The sequence below is a fragment of the Meleagris gallopavo genome, chromosome 17 (assembly GCF_000146605.3).
Source record: "Meleagris gallopavo isolate NT-WF06-2002-E0010 breed Aviagen turkey brand Nicholas breeding stock chromosome 17, Turkey_5.1, whole genome shotgun sequence".
Taxonomy (NCBI): Eukaryota; Metazoa; Chordata; class Aves; order Galliformes; family Phasianidae; genus Meleagris; species Meleagris gallopavo.
The window spans coordinates 8,165,585-8,180,159 of record NC_015027.2 but is presented as its reverse complement, the minus strand read 5'-3'; the positions used below and the strand labels follow the sequence as shown (position 1 = coordinate 8,180,159).

General features: G+C 50.2%; 2 protein-coding genes across 2 annotated transcripts; both read left to right on the top strand.

Moving 5' to 3' along the window:
- The first annotated feature begins 7 nt into the window (after positions 1–7).
- LOC100550050 lies at positions 8–11,511 on the top strand. The gene is made up of 7 exons (XM_019621105.2): positions 8–5,282; positions 6,085–6,429; positions 6,598–6,957; positions 7,915–7,989; positions 8,504–8,643; positions 8,855–10,729; positions 11,212–11,511. The coding sequence occupies exons 1-6, from the start codon at positions 5,222–5,224 to the stop codon at positions 8,906–8,908; spliced, it is 1,035 nt and encodes a 344-aa protein (XP_019476650.2). The 5' UTR covers positions 8–5,221; the 3' UTR covers positions 8,909–10,729; positions 11,212–11,511.
- A 416-nt stretch (positions 11,512–11,927) lies between these two features.
- LOC100549896 (vacuolar protein sorting-associated protein 29-like) lies at positions 11,928–14,374 on the top strand. The gene is made up of 4 exons (XM_010720334.2): positions 11,928–12,034; positions 12,393–12,581; positions 13,117–13,352; positions 13,922–14,374. The coding sequence occupies exons 1-4, from the start codon at positions 12,032–12,034 to the stop codon at positions 14,037–14,039; spliced, it is 546 nt and encodes a 181-aa protein (XP_010718636.1). The 5' UTR covers positions 11,928–12,031; the 3' UTR covers positions 14,040–14,374.
- The last annotated feature ends 201 nt before the right edge of the window (positions 14,375–14,575 follow it).

Here is a 14,575-nt window from a genome sequence, read left to right as displayed (position 1 = left end):
GGGGAGGGGGGGATTGGGGGTCACACAGCTGTGGTTAAATTCCAGGTGCTCTCCTCTTGTTGCCCTGGGAACCATGCTGCTGTTAGCACACTGCTTCCTAATTCCTGCTGCATTTGTTACTAGCAGATTTCAGTGATTGTGTCTCAGCTTAGGCTGATCTACTTATGTAGGAGAGCATTTGCTAATTGCTGCTGCTGACCTTGTGCTTTCTCCCCTGTAGGTGTTTCTTCTCTCCTGTGAAGAATCTGCTCCCCTATAGGAAGGAGAAGAGCTGGTGTAGAGCCGTGTTGCCTGCAGGGAGTGAAGGAAGGATGGACAGGTGCTGAGCTGAGGGAACAGGCTGGGAGAGGAGCTGTCTCGTGGTCCTTCACTTCTGGACTAGTAGGGAAGGAAAAGAACAGTTGAGACTGTGGAAATTAGTGCTCTATTTATCATGGAGAAATAAAGAAGCTTATTTGGAAGTACTACCTGTGCATGTTCCTTATTTAACACAAAGGCTGCAATCAAGCTAGCTAAATATTACCTGTTACCCGCTTACAGGGCAAGGCACGTGTTTGCATAATTTCTGCAGACAGGAGCTGCAGCCCAGTTGGAAACTGTAACCTGTGTGACTTAGTGAAAGTAGATAGCACAGCTGAGATGGGGTTGGCAGTGCTGCAGACAGAGCAGAGGCTGGAAAGGTAATTGGAGATGTCCTCCAGTGCTTCAGAAGTGTTCTGTTTGCACTGATAACCTCTTCCTGAAGAGCTGTTCCGACAAGCTAGGAAGGTGTGACCTGTCTGGCAGTGTGACTGGGATGTGTTTGGCTGATCTTGCTTAGTGTGTTATGCAATGTTCTCAAAGTCATTAGCATCGTGTGGAGTTCAGGGCTGCTTTCTATTTACAGCTGTGGCAGCAGAACAAGTCTCTTTACTACTGCCTGCATGCTGTCTTTGGGAGATTCTGGATCTTAGATCACTCCATATTCTTTATTACACAGCAGTGCAAGTGTAACAATTTCAAATACTTGACCTGTGAGCTTTCATGTCAGAATCAATCTGCTGACCTCCAGCTGCTGAACACTGAGCAAGATCTGGGCCTTGCTTGAGTTGTGAAGAAGTCTAGATGGAGACACTTAAAGTTGGCAGCAGTGTTTGAAGGTGCTGCCCCTTTCAGATGTCGGAACCTAGATGCTTGGTAGTAGACAGTGTCCTGAGCTGCCCCTCCCCTCACCCAGTGGTGCCTTGTGCTTTTCTGAGAGACAGCCAACCTCACTTCTGCATGGTAGCTCTGTCTGCTGCATCTTCCTGCTTGCTACCTGAGTTCACTTGTTAGAACCAGAACAGCCATGGAGCTGTGCAGAGGGCTGTGATGTGGAGCAGGGCTGTCCCATGGGTGGTGTGCGAGGGGAGCCATGCCTGCCCCCATCGGAGCAGCTCCCACGGAGATGAAATGGATGTCTGGCCTTTGCTTGCTAGCTCAGGGTGGTGTTTCCCTAGCTTCCCCAGTAAGGATTCATAGCAGATAGCTGCAGTGCTTTCTCTTCCTGACAGAAGAATAGGAAAAGTGAATTACTAAAACCTAAGTCAAGACTTGTAAATGGGACAGGTGGCTCTGTTGTGAGAAGTTCCCTGCCACCTGAAACACTTTTAATACGAGCTTGTTTCTGTGCAGCCTGCAAATAACTACTGGCTGAGAACCCTCTTGAAAGCTGCATCATTGTTTCCAAGTGGTGAGGAGGCTTCCCTGGTGTGTGGGACAGTTACCTGAAATGCTGTGCAATGCTGCCCACCCTCTGAAGCAGACCCCCCTGGTGCAGTGGCTGAGCTGTGCCACCTCGCTGAGAACTTACAGACATCTCTGGTGAGGATGCAGCACTGCCTTTCACATAGCTGCTTACTGGCAAATTCAGATGTGGTGTTTTCTGCTTTGCTCAGGTTCATCAGCACCCCACATCACCCACAAGATCAAAACAATCTGCACAGAGGGATGTGGTGGGAAGGTTCAGAGGTATTTTCTTGGCGAATTATTGTTATAAAGAGAATGTATTGAGGTCTACAGGGGAGGTGGGCTTTACGAGCATTTTGGGATGATCTACAACTTTGATGCAACCTGTTACCCTTTGCTGCTTCTTTAAGGGAGAATGTCTGTCCCTGGGGTGATCGCTTCTCACACACTGCTTGGTGCCTTCTGTCCCAAACTGACACTTCTTCAGGCAAGCAGTGAGGATCAGGATGCAGCACTGCAGGTTCACCACCTCCTGGCAGTTGGCTGTAAGCAGGGAATGAGATCTGTGAGCCCTGGATCCAGGGGCACCACTGACATGGCAGGGAGCTGGAAGCTGCCTTGTCACAGCCAACAAAGCTGAGGTCCCTGCATGGCCTTTCAGCAGCACTCTGAGCTGCAGTGTTACAGGCCATCCTGCCAGATGCTGGAAATGCTTCAGCTTAGGAGTTAGGATGAGCATTCTGATTTGGGAAAAACTATTCTGCTTTGTGAAATACCTATGTCCTTTAACTTAATCTCCTTAAATCAGAGTAGGAAATATCTATGAGCCCTGTCTCTTGCTATTCTGCTTCCAAGAACTTGTCCAGGTCACAAGAGGAAGGAGTTAAATCTCAGCTGAGTCATTCTGGATGTTTTGGCCTTGAACTCTCACCCAGTGTCACAACAGAGAAACTGCCAGGGCTGACCAACGTCAGCAGTCAGTGCTGGGCATCCAGCTCAAATAGCAGAGGGAGCAAATGCTTTGGACCACGTGCATCTGGCAGCTTCAGCAGTGAGTGCTTCAGGTCAGGCAAAGGCTGCCTGCCAAGTGTGGGAATGTCAGGACAGCCTGCTCATTCCCTCCTCCCCTGCTGCATATGCTTGCACTCTGAAACTGAGGGCCAGGATTAGAACAAGGGGAGCCCACCCATAAACCCGGGAGCAGAGGTGCTGTGCTGGCAGCTGTCATTGTCCAGTGACTTTTCTGGCTCCATTCAGACCAGCAAAGTCCCCGCTGGCAAGTTCCCAGAGCTGCAAGGCTGGAAATGTGCAGTGAGGGCAACCTGGGGCCATTCTACTACTCATGATCTTGGCTGCTGCTCAGTAACCAACCCCTTGCTTGGCCTCTCTTCCTGCAGGTAGCTTAACTCTGTATGACTAATTGTGCAGGGGTTAAATCTGTCCATCATACTTGTTTTTTTTTTTATAAATAAATAAATAGGTAAAGGATGCTGATGTGCTCTGGCAGAGCTCTCCTGCCCTAATCCCTGACCTCTGCACTGCTGTGCATATAGTTCCCTCTCCAGGGGGCTGCTGCCAGGCAACTGCTTACCAAGAGCGAATCAAAGCTGGTGTTTTCCCCACGTACATCACTGTGACAAACAGCACTTCCCAGAGACGTGTGGGCTGCTCGTGCTGGGCGCTGTCCTGCAGGTAGTGGAGGTAACAAAATGCCAGTGGTGTTTGCTCCTGGGCACTCAGGGAGGGCAGTGTTCTTAGCCGATGCTGTCCTGGTTTCAATTGCAAATTTCCCAGCAATGGGGAACTGTCCGTGCAGATTCCTGAGCCTCCTGCAGCTGGATTCTGGGAGGAATAGCGTGGAGCTTTACTAACAGTCTTTCAGGAGGTCTGGCTGACCTGTGTCATCTCAGCTGCTCTGAATCTTAATCTTTCCACAGCATGGATGATTCTGTGCCTTTGTTTGCCCTGCAGCCTCTCTGGGCTGTGATGGTGCCAGACGGAAGAAAGGAAGACGCAGGGGCACAGCAGAGAATGCAGGATGATGCAGCACCAATTCTGGTTCTTATTTTGCCCAGACCTGGTAGGGGTAGCTATGCCTTAGTCCCTAAAACATCAAATTTAGGATAAAACCAGAGAGAATTCACTTTGTTCAGTAAGCACATATCATAGAATGGCCTGGGTTGAAAGAGACCACAATGATCATCTAGTTGCACAGAGCAGTCTGCACTGCTTGTGTAGCGGCTGCATCTTCCACTGAGTTTCCAGATGTTGCCATATAGATGTTTCCCCAGCAGTGCTTATAGGTGCTGTAGCATCATCCCCTTTTCCTGTGGAGGCGCCAAGATGTGCAGGTGAAATCCTGCCCCACAGCTTGGCTGCTGAATGATGGGAGCCAGTACTGGGAGTTACAGGGAGTGATCTGCAGAGCTGTGCTGCGTCACAGTGCCATGGACAAATTGCCTTTCTCCACATCTCCCCTCACACAAAGATAAGTCCTGTCAGCCGTGTAGGGTGCAGCAGGGTGCGTGTGGGCAGAGCTGTGCTCACCGCTCTGTTTATCTCACTTTTCCCACGAGGAACTGTGAAACCACAGAGCAGAGCATAAGGCTGATTCGCAGTAGCCTCAGAGCTGAGGCTGGTGATGCTGCAGCTCTCACTATTGGGCTAGCCTAAAACCTTGTTTTCCTGTGACCTTGGTTTCCAGATCAAACATCTGAGTGCTCACATCCGTTTTAAGTGATGTCTCACTGTGCTGCAGGTTGCAGCAGTTGCTATACCAGGCTATGGAGGACTCATCTTTCCCTTTTGGGTAGTACAGCACAGGTCTTGTGAGCACTCACATGTGAGTCTGTGGATGACTGTGACAAGGAGGGTTGTTTGGGTTCCCCTGAGCCATGTTCTAAGGCACCAGGACAGTTCCCGTGCTAGCATTTGGTATTTCTGCTCTCAGGGAGGTAATTTAGAGAGCAGCATGTGTCTGGAGAGTCCCTGGAGCAAGCAGAACAAGCACAGAGAGCATGTTCCTGTAAATAAAAAGCTTCTTATTAAAGGAAATTGCCCCTTTGCTCCAGCATTGGCACCCCTGCCCTGCGCCCTGTCCTTTGGCCTCAGCCTTGTGCTGAAGGCAGCTTGGTGGGAAGCTGGAGCAGATGGTGAAGCATTATGAAGGAGCTTTGCCCCCTGCCCCCCAGGGGCCACGGCAGCGTGCTCACAGGTTTTTCTCCTGCTTCTGAATGCAGCAGGGAACAAACCGGGGTTCCTCTTTAGCTGAGAGGCCTGGAGTGACCCAGTGGGCAGACCCCAGCATGGTGGTGCCTGCAGCCTCCTGTCCCTTGGATGCAGTCTCAAGCAGTGACATGACATGGACAAAGACATGCTGCAGGACGAGGCCGGCTCATGCTGACAGCTATCGGTGGAGCTGTTTCACACCATTCTGCGCACGCACTGGGCGGGCGGTACCTCTGTGCGAGGTGAAAAACAAGGGGCTGCCTCCTGTCTCTGCTGCCGGCAGGGCATGGCGCTCACCCTCTCCTGTGTGCTGCTCGCCTTCCTTACCCTGCTGCTCCTCGTCTGGGGTAAGTGCCTACTCTGTTCTCTCTCCCTGGTGGGAAGCACTGGGACTGTCCCACTTCAGCCCTTTCCCTGGTTTGGGTTTTTTTGGGGTTCATGGTGCTTTGAAACCATTACTCCCTTGCACTGCTCATGATCCCGTTATGCCAGGTCTGTTCAGAGCCTCCTGAAATCAAGGCAAAAAAGAACAAACAGCTCCTGATGTATTTTGAAAAAGTTTCTGTATGCTGACAGAAATACCCGGTGGCACTTAACGTGCAAGAGCTTGAGAGCATCCGTTTGTTGGACATGATCTAGTGTGCTGATAGGCAAAAAGAAAAATAAGACTGCAAGGTTGTGACAGTCCCTGGGGTGAAACGTTCCCTACTGCTTCCCCACTGCTTATTCATCTCTTGAAATCTTACCTTCTGCAGAGTCATTACTGTCTGGGCAGCACACGTAGCGCTGGGTAGGAGCTGTGCTCAGCAATATTTCCTGTTGTTTCTGAGTGGGAATGCACAGGCCACAATAACTGGGGAGGAGTCCTGAGGCTTTAGGGACCGCTGAGCATGCAGATGATTCCCAGGTTTTCTGTGGCTCTGTCTGGAGCTAGAGAGAGAGGTTTAGGGCTAGGAATTTCAGTCAGGGCATCCATGTGAACCCAAGAGATGAAGGCGGTAGGGCAGCTGTCAGACCTGCACCAAGGAGCACTTGCCCAATAGCTGAAGCAATCACTATGGTGTGGAATGGAATGAGTGTGACTGTTCCCTGCCTAGGAGCAGGAATTGGAGCTCAGGACAGATTTCCAGCTCTTACTTTCTGTTTTAGGTTCAGGGACTCTCAAGAGTCAAGTGATTCTAGTGACAGTAGGAGAGCCCGTGTCGATGGAGTGTCCTTTCCACAAATACAACAGCACTAGCAATCCCTTCTATGAGATCCTCTGGAGCCATAGGAATGAGTCGAGAAGGATCCTGCAATTTAGGATGACACAGTCCAATCAGTCCTATGTGTATGACAGCAAAGGCCGCTTCAGCGGCGTTCTGGATTTTGGAAGGAGCGTGAGCTTTCTCAACATCTCAACAGTGCTTATGAATGACACTGGTCCTTACTTTTGCTATGTGAAGATAGGGAACAGCGATCCGACTAGCAAGATGATTTACCTGCTCGTTACAGGTGAGTGTGGCTCTTTCTTTCAACACTGTACTTTTGCGTCCCTGAGAATCTGTGGTCCTCTCCGGTCTTTGAGTGGTTTCACAAAGCCCCTGGGAAGTGTCAGCACTGTTGAATTGGGCTCAGTGGACAAGGGACCTGGCCACCCCTATGAACCTCTTTTCTTTGCAGGTCAGCAGCTCTGGGCAGCCCCTGGGGACCTCAGCTACTCTGCACTTCAGGGCAGTAAAGTCACCTTGGACTGTGATTTCCCCACTAACCTGACTGGCAACTTCACAGACCTCTTTTGGCTGCACAAACGAGACCAGAGCCCACCCCGACTCATAGCATGGCACTTCAGGTCCAGTTTCCAGGTTGAGAACGGCAGCATTGGAAGTCGTTTCCAGAGCTCATTAGATCTGGAAAATCACCGGAGCCGTCTCACCATTACTGAGTTGGAAGAGAAGGACAGTGGCTGGTACCAGTGTCACGGAGGCCTGGGAGAGCTTTCTGGCGGGCAAAGAGGGAGGGGAACCAACCTCATTCTGAAAGGTGAGTGTTTTTCCAGGGACCTCATAGGGCAAGTGAAAATCCTTCTGTTTCTCTTGGCCTTTATGTTTCAGTCACTCCATCTAATCTATGGGTTTAGTGACAGTTTGGGTGTGAGTTTTCTCATCTAGGACACATCTTACTGTGCAGGGTGCCCCTCGTTCACCTTGCCACCACCCTGTTTGGAGATCTGGGGGAGTGCAGGTAGGCAAGAGCTAGAGCTGCATCTTGTACCTGCATTGCCTGAGGGGGCTGGCAGCTCTAAGTACAAGCTGCTGTTATGGTGCAATGGCAAGGCTTTGCAAAGTCACAGAACATCAGTGCAAGATGCACAGATATATTTAAAGCACCTACAAAACCACAGAAGTTTATCTGTGAGGTTATGTGCTTGTTGCTGCAGATGTTATCTGTAAAAGTTTTTGATTGCTGGCGATGTGACCCTTCCATGAACAAATTTCACCTCTACCTAATGACAACACAGATTTTTAATGCAGTTTAGTGTGCAAAGCATCTTTTATCCAGTGTAACTCAGTCACAAAACCCAATTAACACAGTTAGTTAAAATTACACAGTAATTTGGGCTCACCATGACTCACCTGGGAAATATATGATGTGAGGATAAAACATGACCCTGTCTTGAACTGCAGGACGTGCCATGTCTGTGTTGATTTGGACCCAAAAGAAATGTGACTCATATTTCAGAAGACATTCTTAAAAGTTAGGCTGGTTCCTCATGCTGAGGGAAGCACCCTGCATGACAGGATGCACACAGCCTGCCTGCTCCATGCTTTTAGCCTTTTTTCACAGATTTTCTTCAATGTCTTACTCACGTTTGTGAGCTGCAGAGGTCAGAGCCTGCTGTATTTTCACTGAAACCACAAACCCACTTGCAGGTTTGCACATCCCAGTAGATGTTACAATATGAACAGCACAAGTACAAACTTGCGTTCTCCCTTCTAGGCTCTTCATCTGTCCTGCTGATGTGTTTGAGGAGCGCTGTGTTTGCTGTGATTGCTCCATGCTTGTATGTTCTGTGTAAGTAATACTGGGCAAGGAACACATCTTCACCCAGACAGCACTTCACACCTTACAGTGGCAGTGGCCAGCTTTGTGAGAACACTGGCTCTTCAGCAGCATGGCCTGGTCCAATCCCCCATCTGACTTATGTTGCCCTCTGCTGACACCTCACTGCTCCCCTGTGGTCTCAGCCAGGTGTGATGCACTGGGAACAGCTGTGACTCATCTGAGTGGCACTACATCAGGTCACTGCTCTGCCATGCTGTCACTGGGAGGAGTGCAGCAGGAGGCTGAAGGCTTCTCCAAAACCTGGTAGAATGTCTATTGGCAGTTAGCATGATGCAGAATTCAGCCAAAGGAAATGCCTTTGGACTGTAAGAAGTAAAGCGGACCTTTACAGTGGGGAAAAAGCTGTCAGGAAAAAAACCTTTGTGATCTGGATCTGTGAGCAGAGACTGCAGTATAACTCATTTGTGCTATTTCAGCATGGGCTGCTTCTGCAGAGCTGTGTATCCTCTCTGCTCTGTTTCAGACAGGTGTTATATCCAGCTGAAGAGACAGAACACCTTGGCAGACAGACTGCATCCCCACTGTGGGCCTTCAGAGACCATGGGCGGGGAGACCATGAGCAGGGAAGCCATCTATGTCAACACTGACAGCACGGAGTACAGTGTGAGTGTGGCCCCAGGCATCACAGAGCTCTGGAGGCAGCCAGGCAAAGCCCAGGGATTGCTGATTCCCTGCTGCAGTGGTACAGGAGCTGGTGGTCAAGAGCCCTGGGGAGGAAGCTGTGGCCATGCTCCTGCCTTGCATGCGGGACAGCAGCAGATGTGGGGCTCCTCTGCTGCCATGGGGTAACCAAGGCTGTTTTGTTTGTTCACAGCTCCTCACTTTCCCAGGAAGGAACCCTGCAGCAGGGGACATGGAACAAAGATGACAGCCCGGAAGGGCCCAGCAGGACACAGGGATCTGTGCTGCACATGCTGTGTTCATGGCACCATGGATAATTCTTCTCCACTGTGTATCATGCAAAGGTCTCCAGCAAACTCTTCTCTCCTTCAGCGGTTGTTTCTTCTGTTCAATTAAATCCTCTTGAGAACAAACCCTGTGAATGTATGTTCAGTTTCTGCTGTACTTGGCTGTTTTGGCTCCTGGTGGAATTGGCTTTCGGCTACTGTGCATCTAGCCTAGCTCGGACAAACTTTTGCATCACCCTCTAGGCCTGTTACCACCTGCCAGACACAACCACATCCTCCGCCAATGGAGGAAACGCTTGGCTGCTTTTTGGGGTGGAGCAACGCCTACATGGCAGCTTTTCTTGCTGGAGGAGGGAGGGAGAGGTGCTCTGCTCTGTTGTCTCTGCTCTTGCCACTGTTCCCTCAAGAATGCAAAATTCTGGAGCAGGGAATAAAGCACCAATTCTCACCGTCCTTGCCAAACCATGGGCAGCTGTGGTACTGCATCAGTCAGCACCTCTGGGCTCAGCTGATGCATGGCACAAGGCAGAAGAGGTGAAGGCCTTCCAAAACAAGCCTCTATTGTTGTGACCTTGGTTTTGTGATCAAATCTCTCTGTGGTTGATGAAATCATATCAAGATGGTTGTGCTGGTTTTGTGTAAGGTGGTATTTGGGTTTCCTCTGTCACCTCATGATTTTCTCTGATATGTGCTGGCTATAGCAGAGCACCACAGCGCTCTGTGTCCATGCTGAAGAGGCTGCTGCTCTCAGCAGGATGTTTCATAACCAGTTGGGTATTTCTGTTCCTTGTGGGATGCCTCCAGAAAAACCCTGCGTCCACTCCACTTTGGAGTACCCTGCTGCCTCCTGTGCTGCAGACACACCATGCTTTGAGGTGGTCAGTTACAGTGGCTCTGAGGAGCATCAGCCATCACTTTTCACTCTTGTTTTTCTCTCACTCCTCCCCGGGGAGACTGTGTCACAGAAAATTGGTCAAGGTCATACAGAGGGAAGTCATTGCTTTTGTTAGACAAACTGATATAGAAGGTGGAAAAAATAGATAAGCCGTTGGGCACGTGAGCCCTTGTTGAGAGCACTGCAGCGTGTCACCATAGCATCTGGTTTGTTGTGCCATACCTGTCCATCTCTGGGACTAAAGATGCAGTGCCAGAGTGGCCTAACAAGACAGGACCCTGTCCTAGATCTCATGGCTCCATTTTCCCTCACAGCCAGAGCACAACTAGGGCTGTGTTGGGAACTTGCAATCATCTCTTGGGCTTGGAGATGCCTTGCCTTGGGAGCTGGGCTGCAGAGTCTGCTTGCACTGTGGTGGTGTTAGACAGGTGGGCCTTCATGCCTGTTGACTCTGGCAGCTTTTTGCTTTTCCAATCTGCAGTCCTTCTGCACTGGGCACCAATTGTGCTGCAACCAGAGCCCCTGAAACCATGTCCCTCTGGTAGGCTGATCGAGTTTCAGTGGTGACCCCACTCTGTACCCTGCTTTTGGGGAGGGCTGCATGTCCAAGGATGTGACTGGAGGTGCAGATGCTGGACCCTTGCCCCAATTATTAGAGCCCGACTGCTAAAGCTCTGTTGCAGCAAATGGAGCAATGTGGTGAGCTGGAGTCCCCCAGCCCCTTGTGTCATTTACATATGCCTCACCAGCACCAGCAGCACATACAGTAGCCCGGGCTTGTGCAGCACTGCAGTCTGCCTCAGAACAGCCTCCCTTCCTCTGCTCCTGGATCCTACCATGGCCCTGGGCTTCATGCTCCTGCTGCTGGTGGGGACAGCAGGGTCAGGTAAGATCAGCAGCATAGCTGCACTGACACTGGGGATGGCGGGCAGGACTGAGCTTTGCACAGGGGACCATCAGCCAAGAAAGGGCAGTTTGTTCCAAGCATGGAGTGACCGGTGGGTCTGGGCAATGGGGATGCCCTATGGGGGTAGGGGAATGTTTTGAGGCTGGGGGTGTCAGGACACAGCTCCATATCAGTAACCACATATTTGGTGTGCACAGCCTGCAGGGCCCAGCCGGTGCTGACCCAGCCAGCTGCCGTGCAGGTGCTGCCTGGGGAGACCGCCCAGTTGTTCTGTGTCCTCAGCCCCCAGTACAACATCAGCGACTTTGGCATCACCTGGTACCAGCAGTGCCCAGGGCAGGCCCTAAGGTACCTGCTCTACTACAACTCAGAGCGAGACAAGCACAAGCCTGCCACGATTCCTGACCGCTTCTCTGCTACCAAAGACCTTGCCCGTAATGCCTGCATCCTCATCATTGCAGCCGCCCAGGAGGAAGACAATGGTCGCTATTTCTGCTCATTGCCTCTCACCACCAACTGGCTGTAGAAGGGAGCAAATCCAGCTGGCTCACCCCACACAAATATGGTGTGATGCTGTCAGCAGACAGAATGGCAGCCACGGAAAGAAGGGACAAGGCCTCCCTGCAGGCTGAGGCTCTGGTGTGGTTTAATAATGGTAATAAATGTAATAAGTACAATAAATGTAATAATAAATAATAACAAATTAAAAAAAACAAATAAAAATTCAATGAAAAATAATAAATAAAAAATAAATGTCCTCACTCGCTGTTTAGTCTCTAAATAGCCTCGGACCTCACGCCGCCATTTTGTCGCGCCTCACGCACCGTCACCCCCCCCCGGCCGCCATTTTGTCGCGCCCCTCTCCCCTTCACAGAAGCCTGCACTCCCCTCACGGTTCCCCACCGCTTATGAGGGAAAAGGGCGCGTGTAATTGCACGGGCATTGCTGGGCGCTTTGTACGAATGCTGTCACGCAGGGGGGTACTGCATTTTCCATAAAATTCTCACAGATAACTCTCGCAGTGCGAGGACAGCAACACCACACCACTTCCAACCCAACACGACGGCAACGGCCGCGCCGCCGCACTACGCATGCGCAGCACAGCAGCGCACGCACTGGGACTGGCTTTGGGGGCGGGGCCAGAGCCGCATGGTGGTGTCACGTGGGGCAAATCGAGAGCTGCCATTGGCCTAGCGGAGGAGAAAATGAGGCGCGCTACTTCCTCGGTACTGTAGTGTGCGTCGAGGTAACGGGTCGGTTGGAGCTCTGCGGCGGAGCAGGATGGTGAGCCGTGGTCTTGGGGCCGCTTCCTCGCCCTGCTGGGCTGGCGCGGTGGCTCCGGGACCGGAGTTTCAGTGTTGTTTGGTGTGGTGCTCGCTGTCCTTTGGTGTCCCTGGGTGGTGAATTCCCTCAGCTGGGCGGTGAGAGCCCCATGGGTGTGTCCTATTAAGAGTAGTCCTGGGCTGCAGTGTGGGCTCTTCGTGTGTGTTGAGGGCCGTTCTCTGGAAGCTAATTCTGGAAGAAATCCCTGCTGCCTCTGTAACAGTTGCTGGAAACGTCAGATGTACTGGAGCTGCTGACTGGCTTTGTACCATTGAGTGATATGGTTAAAACTCTCTCTTTCCTTGTACTGTGTGTGAAGCTGGTGTTAGTGCTAGGAGACCTGCACATCCCACACCGATGCAGTGGTCTGCCAGCAAAGTTCAAGAGCCTCCTGGTTCCAGGGAAGATTCAGCATATTTTGTGCACAGGAAACCTCTGCACCAAGGAAAGCTATGACTACCTCAGGACTTTGGCTGGGGACATTCATGTTGTTAAGGGGGACTCTGAGGTAATGTTCTTGCTCCTGTTAATTCCTCTGTCCTCCATCTTGCAAGCTGTAGTTGTCCCACTGAAACCTGGGAAGTCCTTCAGCGTTTGCAATTCGTGAGCACTAAGGTGTGGGGCTAGGAAGTAGGAATGAATAAGGCTCAAGAAACAAAATGGCTTTCTAGGCTTTCCTTATTGCACTTGTGATAAGGGAGGACTTGGTGTGTAGTGGTAATACATGCACTCAAGTTCTGCATGAATCTACTTATGATTGCTGTGATGTTGCTGCAGTCCTTCAGATTGCTGCAGGAATAGGGAGCTTCTTTGCTGTTGAATAGCCTTGAAGCTCCTGCTCTTCATGTGGTTCCAGTCAGACTCAAGATCCCAGTTCTTTGCTCTGTAGTTGCTCTTAGGATATTGCGCAAGCATCTGGGTCACTGTACAATCTTGGTAGTAAAAGGTGCTTGGGTAGTGAAAGGCAGACTTGTGTTGTGAACCTTCATTGTGTTGGTGAGGTTCTCTGTCTGATTGCTAACTTGTGTATTTTTCTTTCTCAGAGCCTGAATTATCCTGAACAGAAGGTTGTAACTGTTGGGCAGTTCAGAATTGGGTTGATTCATGGCCATCAAGTCATTCCCTGGGGTGATGTGGCAAGCTTGGCATTGCTACGGAGGCAGCTGGATGTAGACATTCTTATCTCAGGACACACACACAGATTTGAAGCATTTGAGCATGAAAATAAGTTTTACATCAACCCGGGATCAGCTACAGGAGCCTACACTGCTTTAGAAACGTGAGTGCAATGAGCCTTGAACTGCCTAATGCAGCTTAGCTTAATACATTGCCTCAGATGTGTGTTTGCCCTTAAGAGTGCAGCCCAAGTGTTGCAGAGAACTGGTGAGATGCAGTGCCATGCAGGCCATCTCTTCCCTTCCCCAGAGAAGCTTTTGGTTCATAACGTTTTGGTGAGGTCATGAGCTGGCCTGGACAGCCTGGCACTGATGTGTCATGATCATAATGCAAAGCCCATACAATGGTGTTATGCTGTTGTTTCTTTCACTTGAAGGCATTGCCTTCAGGTGTTTTCTAGAAGCTGTGTGCTGGACTTTTGTTGGGAAACAGCCCCTCAGGGCACTGCCAGCATCTGAGCCTTGCAGGAGCTGGGACATTCAGCCCTGAGGGCTGCTCTGGCTAACTGCAGCTCTGAGTCTGCAGTCAGTGCTTCTGAGCTGTGGTACTTCCCAGATAACTGCAGCTCTTTGTAATTTAATGTTTTATAATATATTCCCATAAGACATCTTGGTAAGAGGTGTAAGCTAAAAAGGGTGATTGACAAAGCATGTGTTTTTTTTTCTCTTCCAGGAATGTAATTCCTTCATTTGTACTGATGGATATCCAGTCTTCTACAGTTGTGACTTATGTATACCAGCTAATTGACGACGATGTGAAAGTAGAAAGAATTGAGTTCAAGAAATACTGATATGTGTTTGAAACTGCTTGCTGACTTCTCACCACCTCTCTGATTCCTTCTCTTTTAGTTAAAGCTGAATCCGGCCACGTGGGGGTGCTGCTGCAGCGGCGTGTTGGGTTGTGAATCTGCAACCACGTGAGCTTGTGAGGTTCACAACTAGGGTTTAGAGCAGGAGAAACTGATCAAGAGAAATGGGCCTATATTAAAATACATATATATATATCCTATGTTTAAGAAGGAAGTGCTGTTGTGTCCTTGCCTTGCGGAGTTGCAGCTAGTGGTTGCTTGGGATTGAACCTCTGTAAAATGAGCATAGAATAAAACAGTATTTTCATGTTTCTGAATCCTATTAATTGTTTATTAAATGAGAAGAGGACAGGAATTCAGACTTGGGGCTGGAAGGGAGCTGCTCTTTTCTTCCCAGTGTGTACCCCTGAAACCTCTCTGGATTTACCAGAGATGCTCAATAGATTCTTAACAGCACTGACCATGGCACCTGACCTCCTGCTGCCTCCAGCCTCCCTTCCTGACTGGTATGCTTGTGT

Excerpts from the sequence above, each read along its gene's own strand:
- LOC100550050 (XM_019621105.2), top strand. The coding sequence starts at position 5,222 with ATGGCGCTCACCCTCTCCTGTGTGCTGCTCGCCTTCCTTACCCTGCTG. Across the intron at positions 6,958-7,914 it reads AACCAACCTCATTCTGAAAG|GCTCTTCATCTGTCCTGCTG; the intron begins GTGAGTGTTTTT and ends TCTCCCTTCTAG. Across the intron at positions 8,644-8,854 it reads CTGACAGCACGGAGTACAGT|CTCCTCACTTTCCCAGGAAG; the intron begins GTGAGTGTGGCC and ends GTTTGTTCACAG.
- LOC100549896 (XM_010720334.2), top strand. Across the intron at positions 12,582-13,116 it reads TTGTTAAGGGGGACTCTGAG|AGCCTGAATTATCCTGAACA; the intron begins GTAATGTTCTTG and ends TTTCTTTCTCAG. Across the intron at positions 13,353-13,921 it reads GCCTACACTGCTTTAGAAAC|GAATGTAATTCCTTCATTTG; the intron begins GTGAGTGCAATG and ends TTTCTCTTCCAG.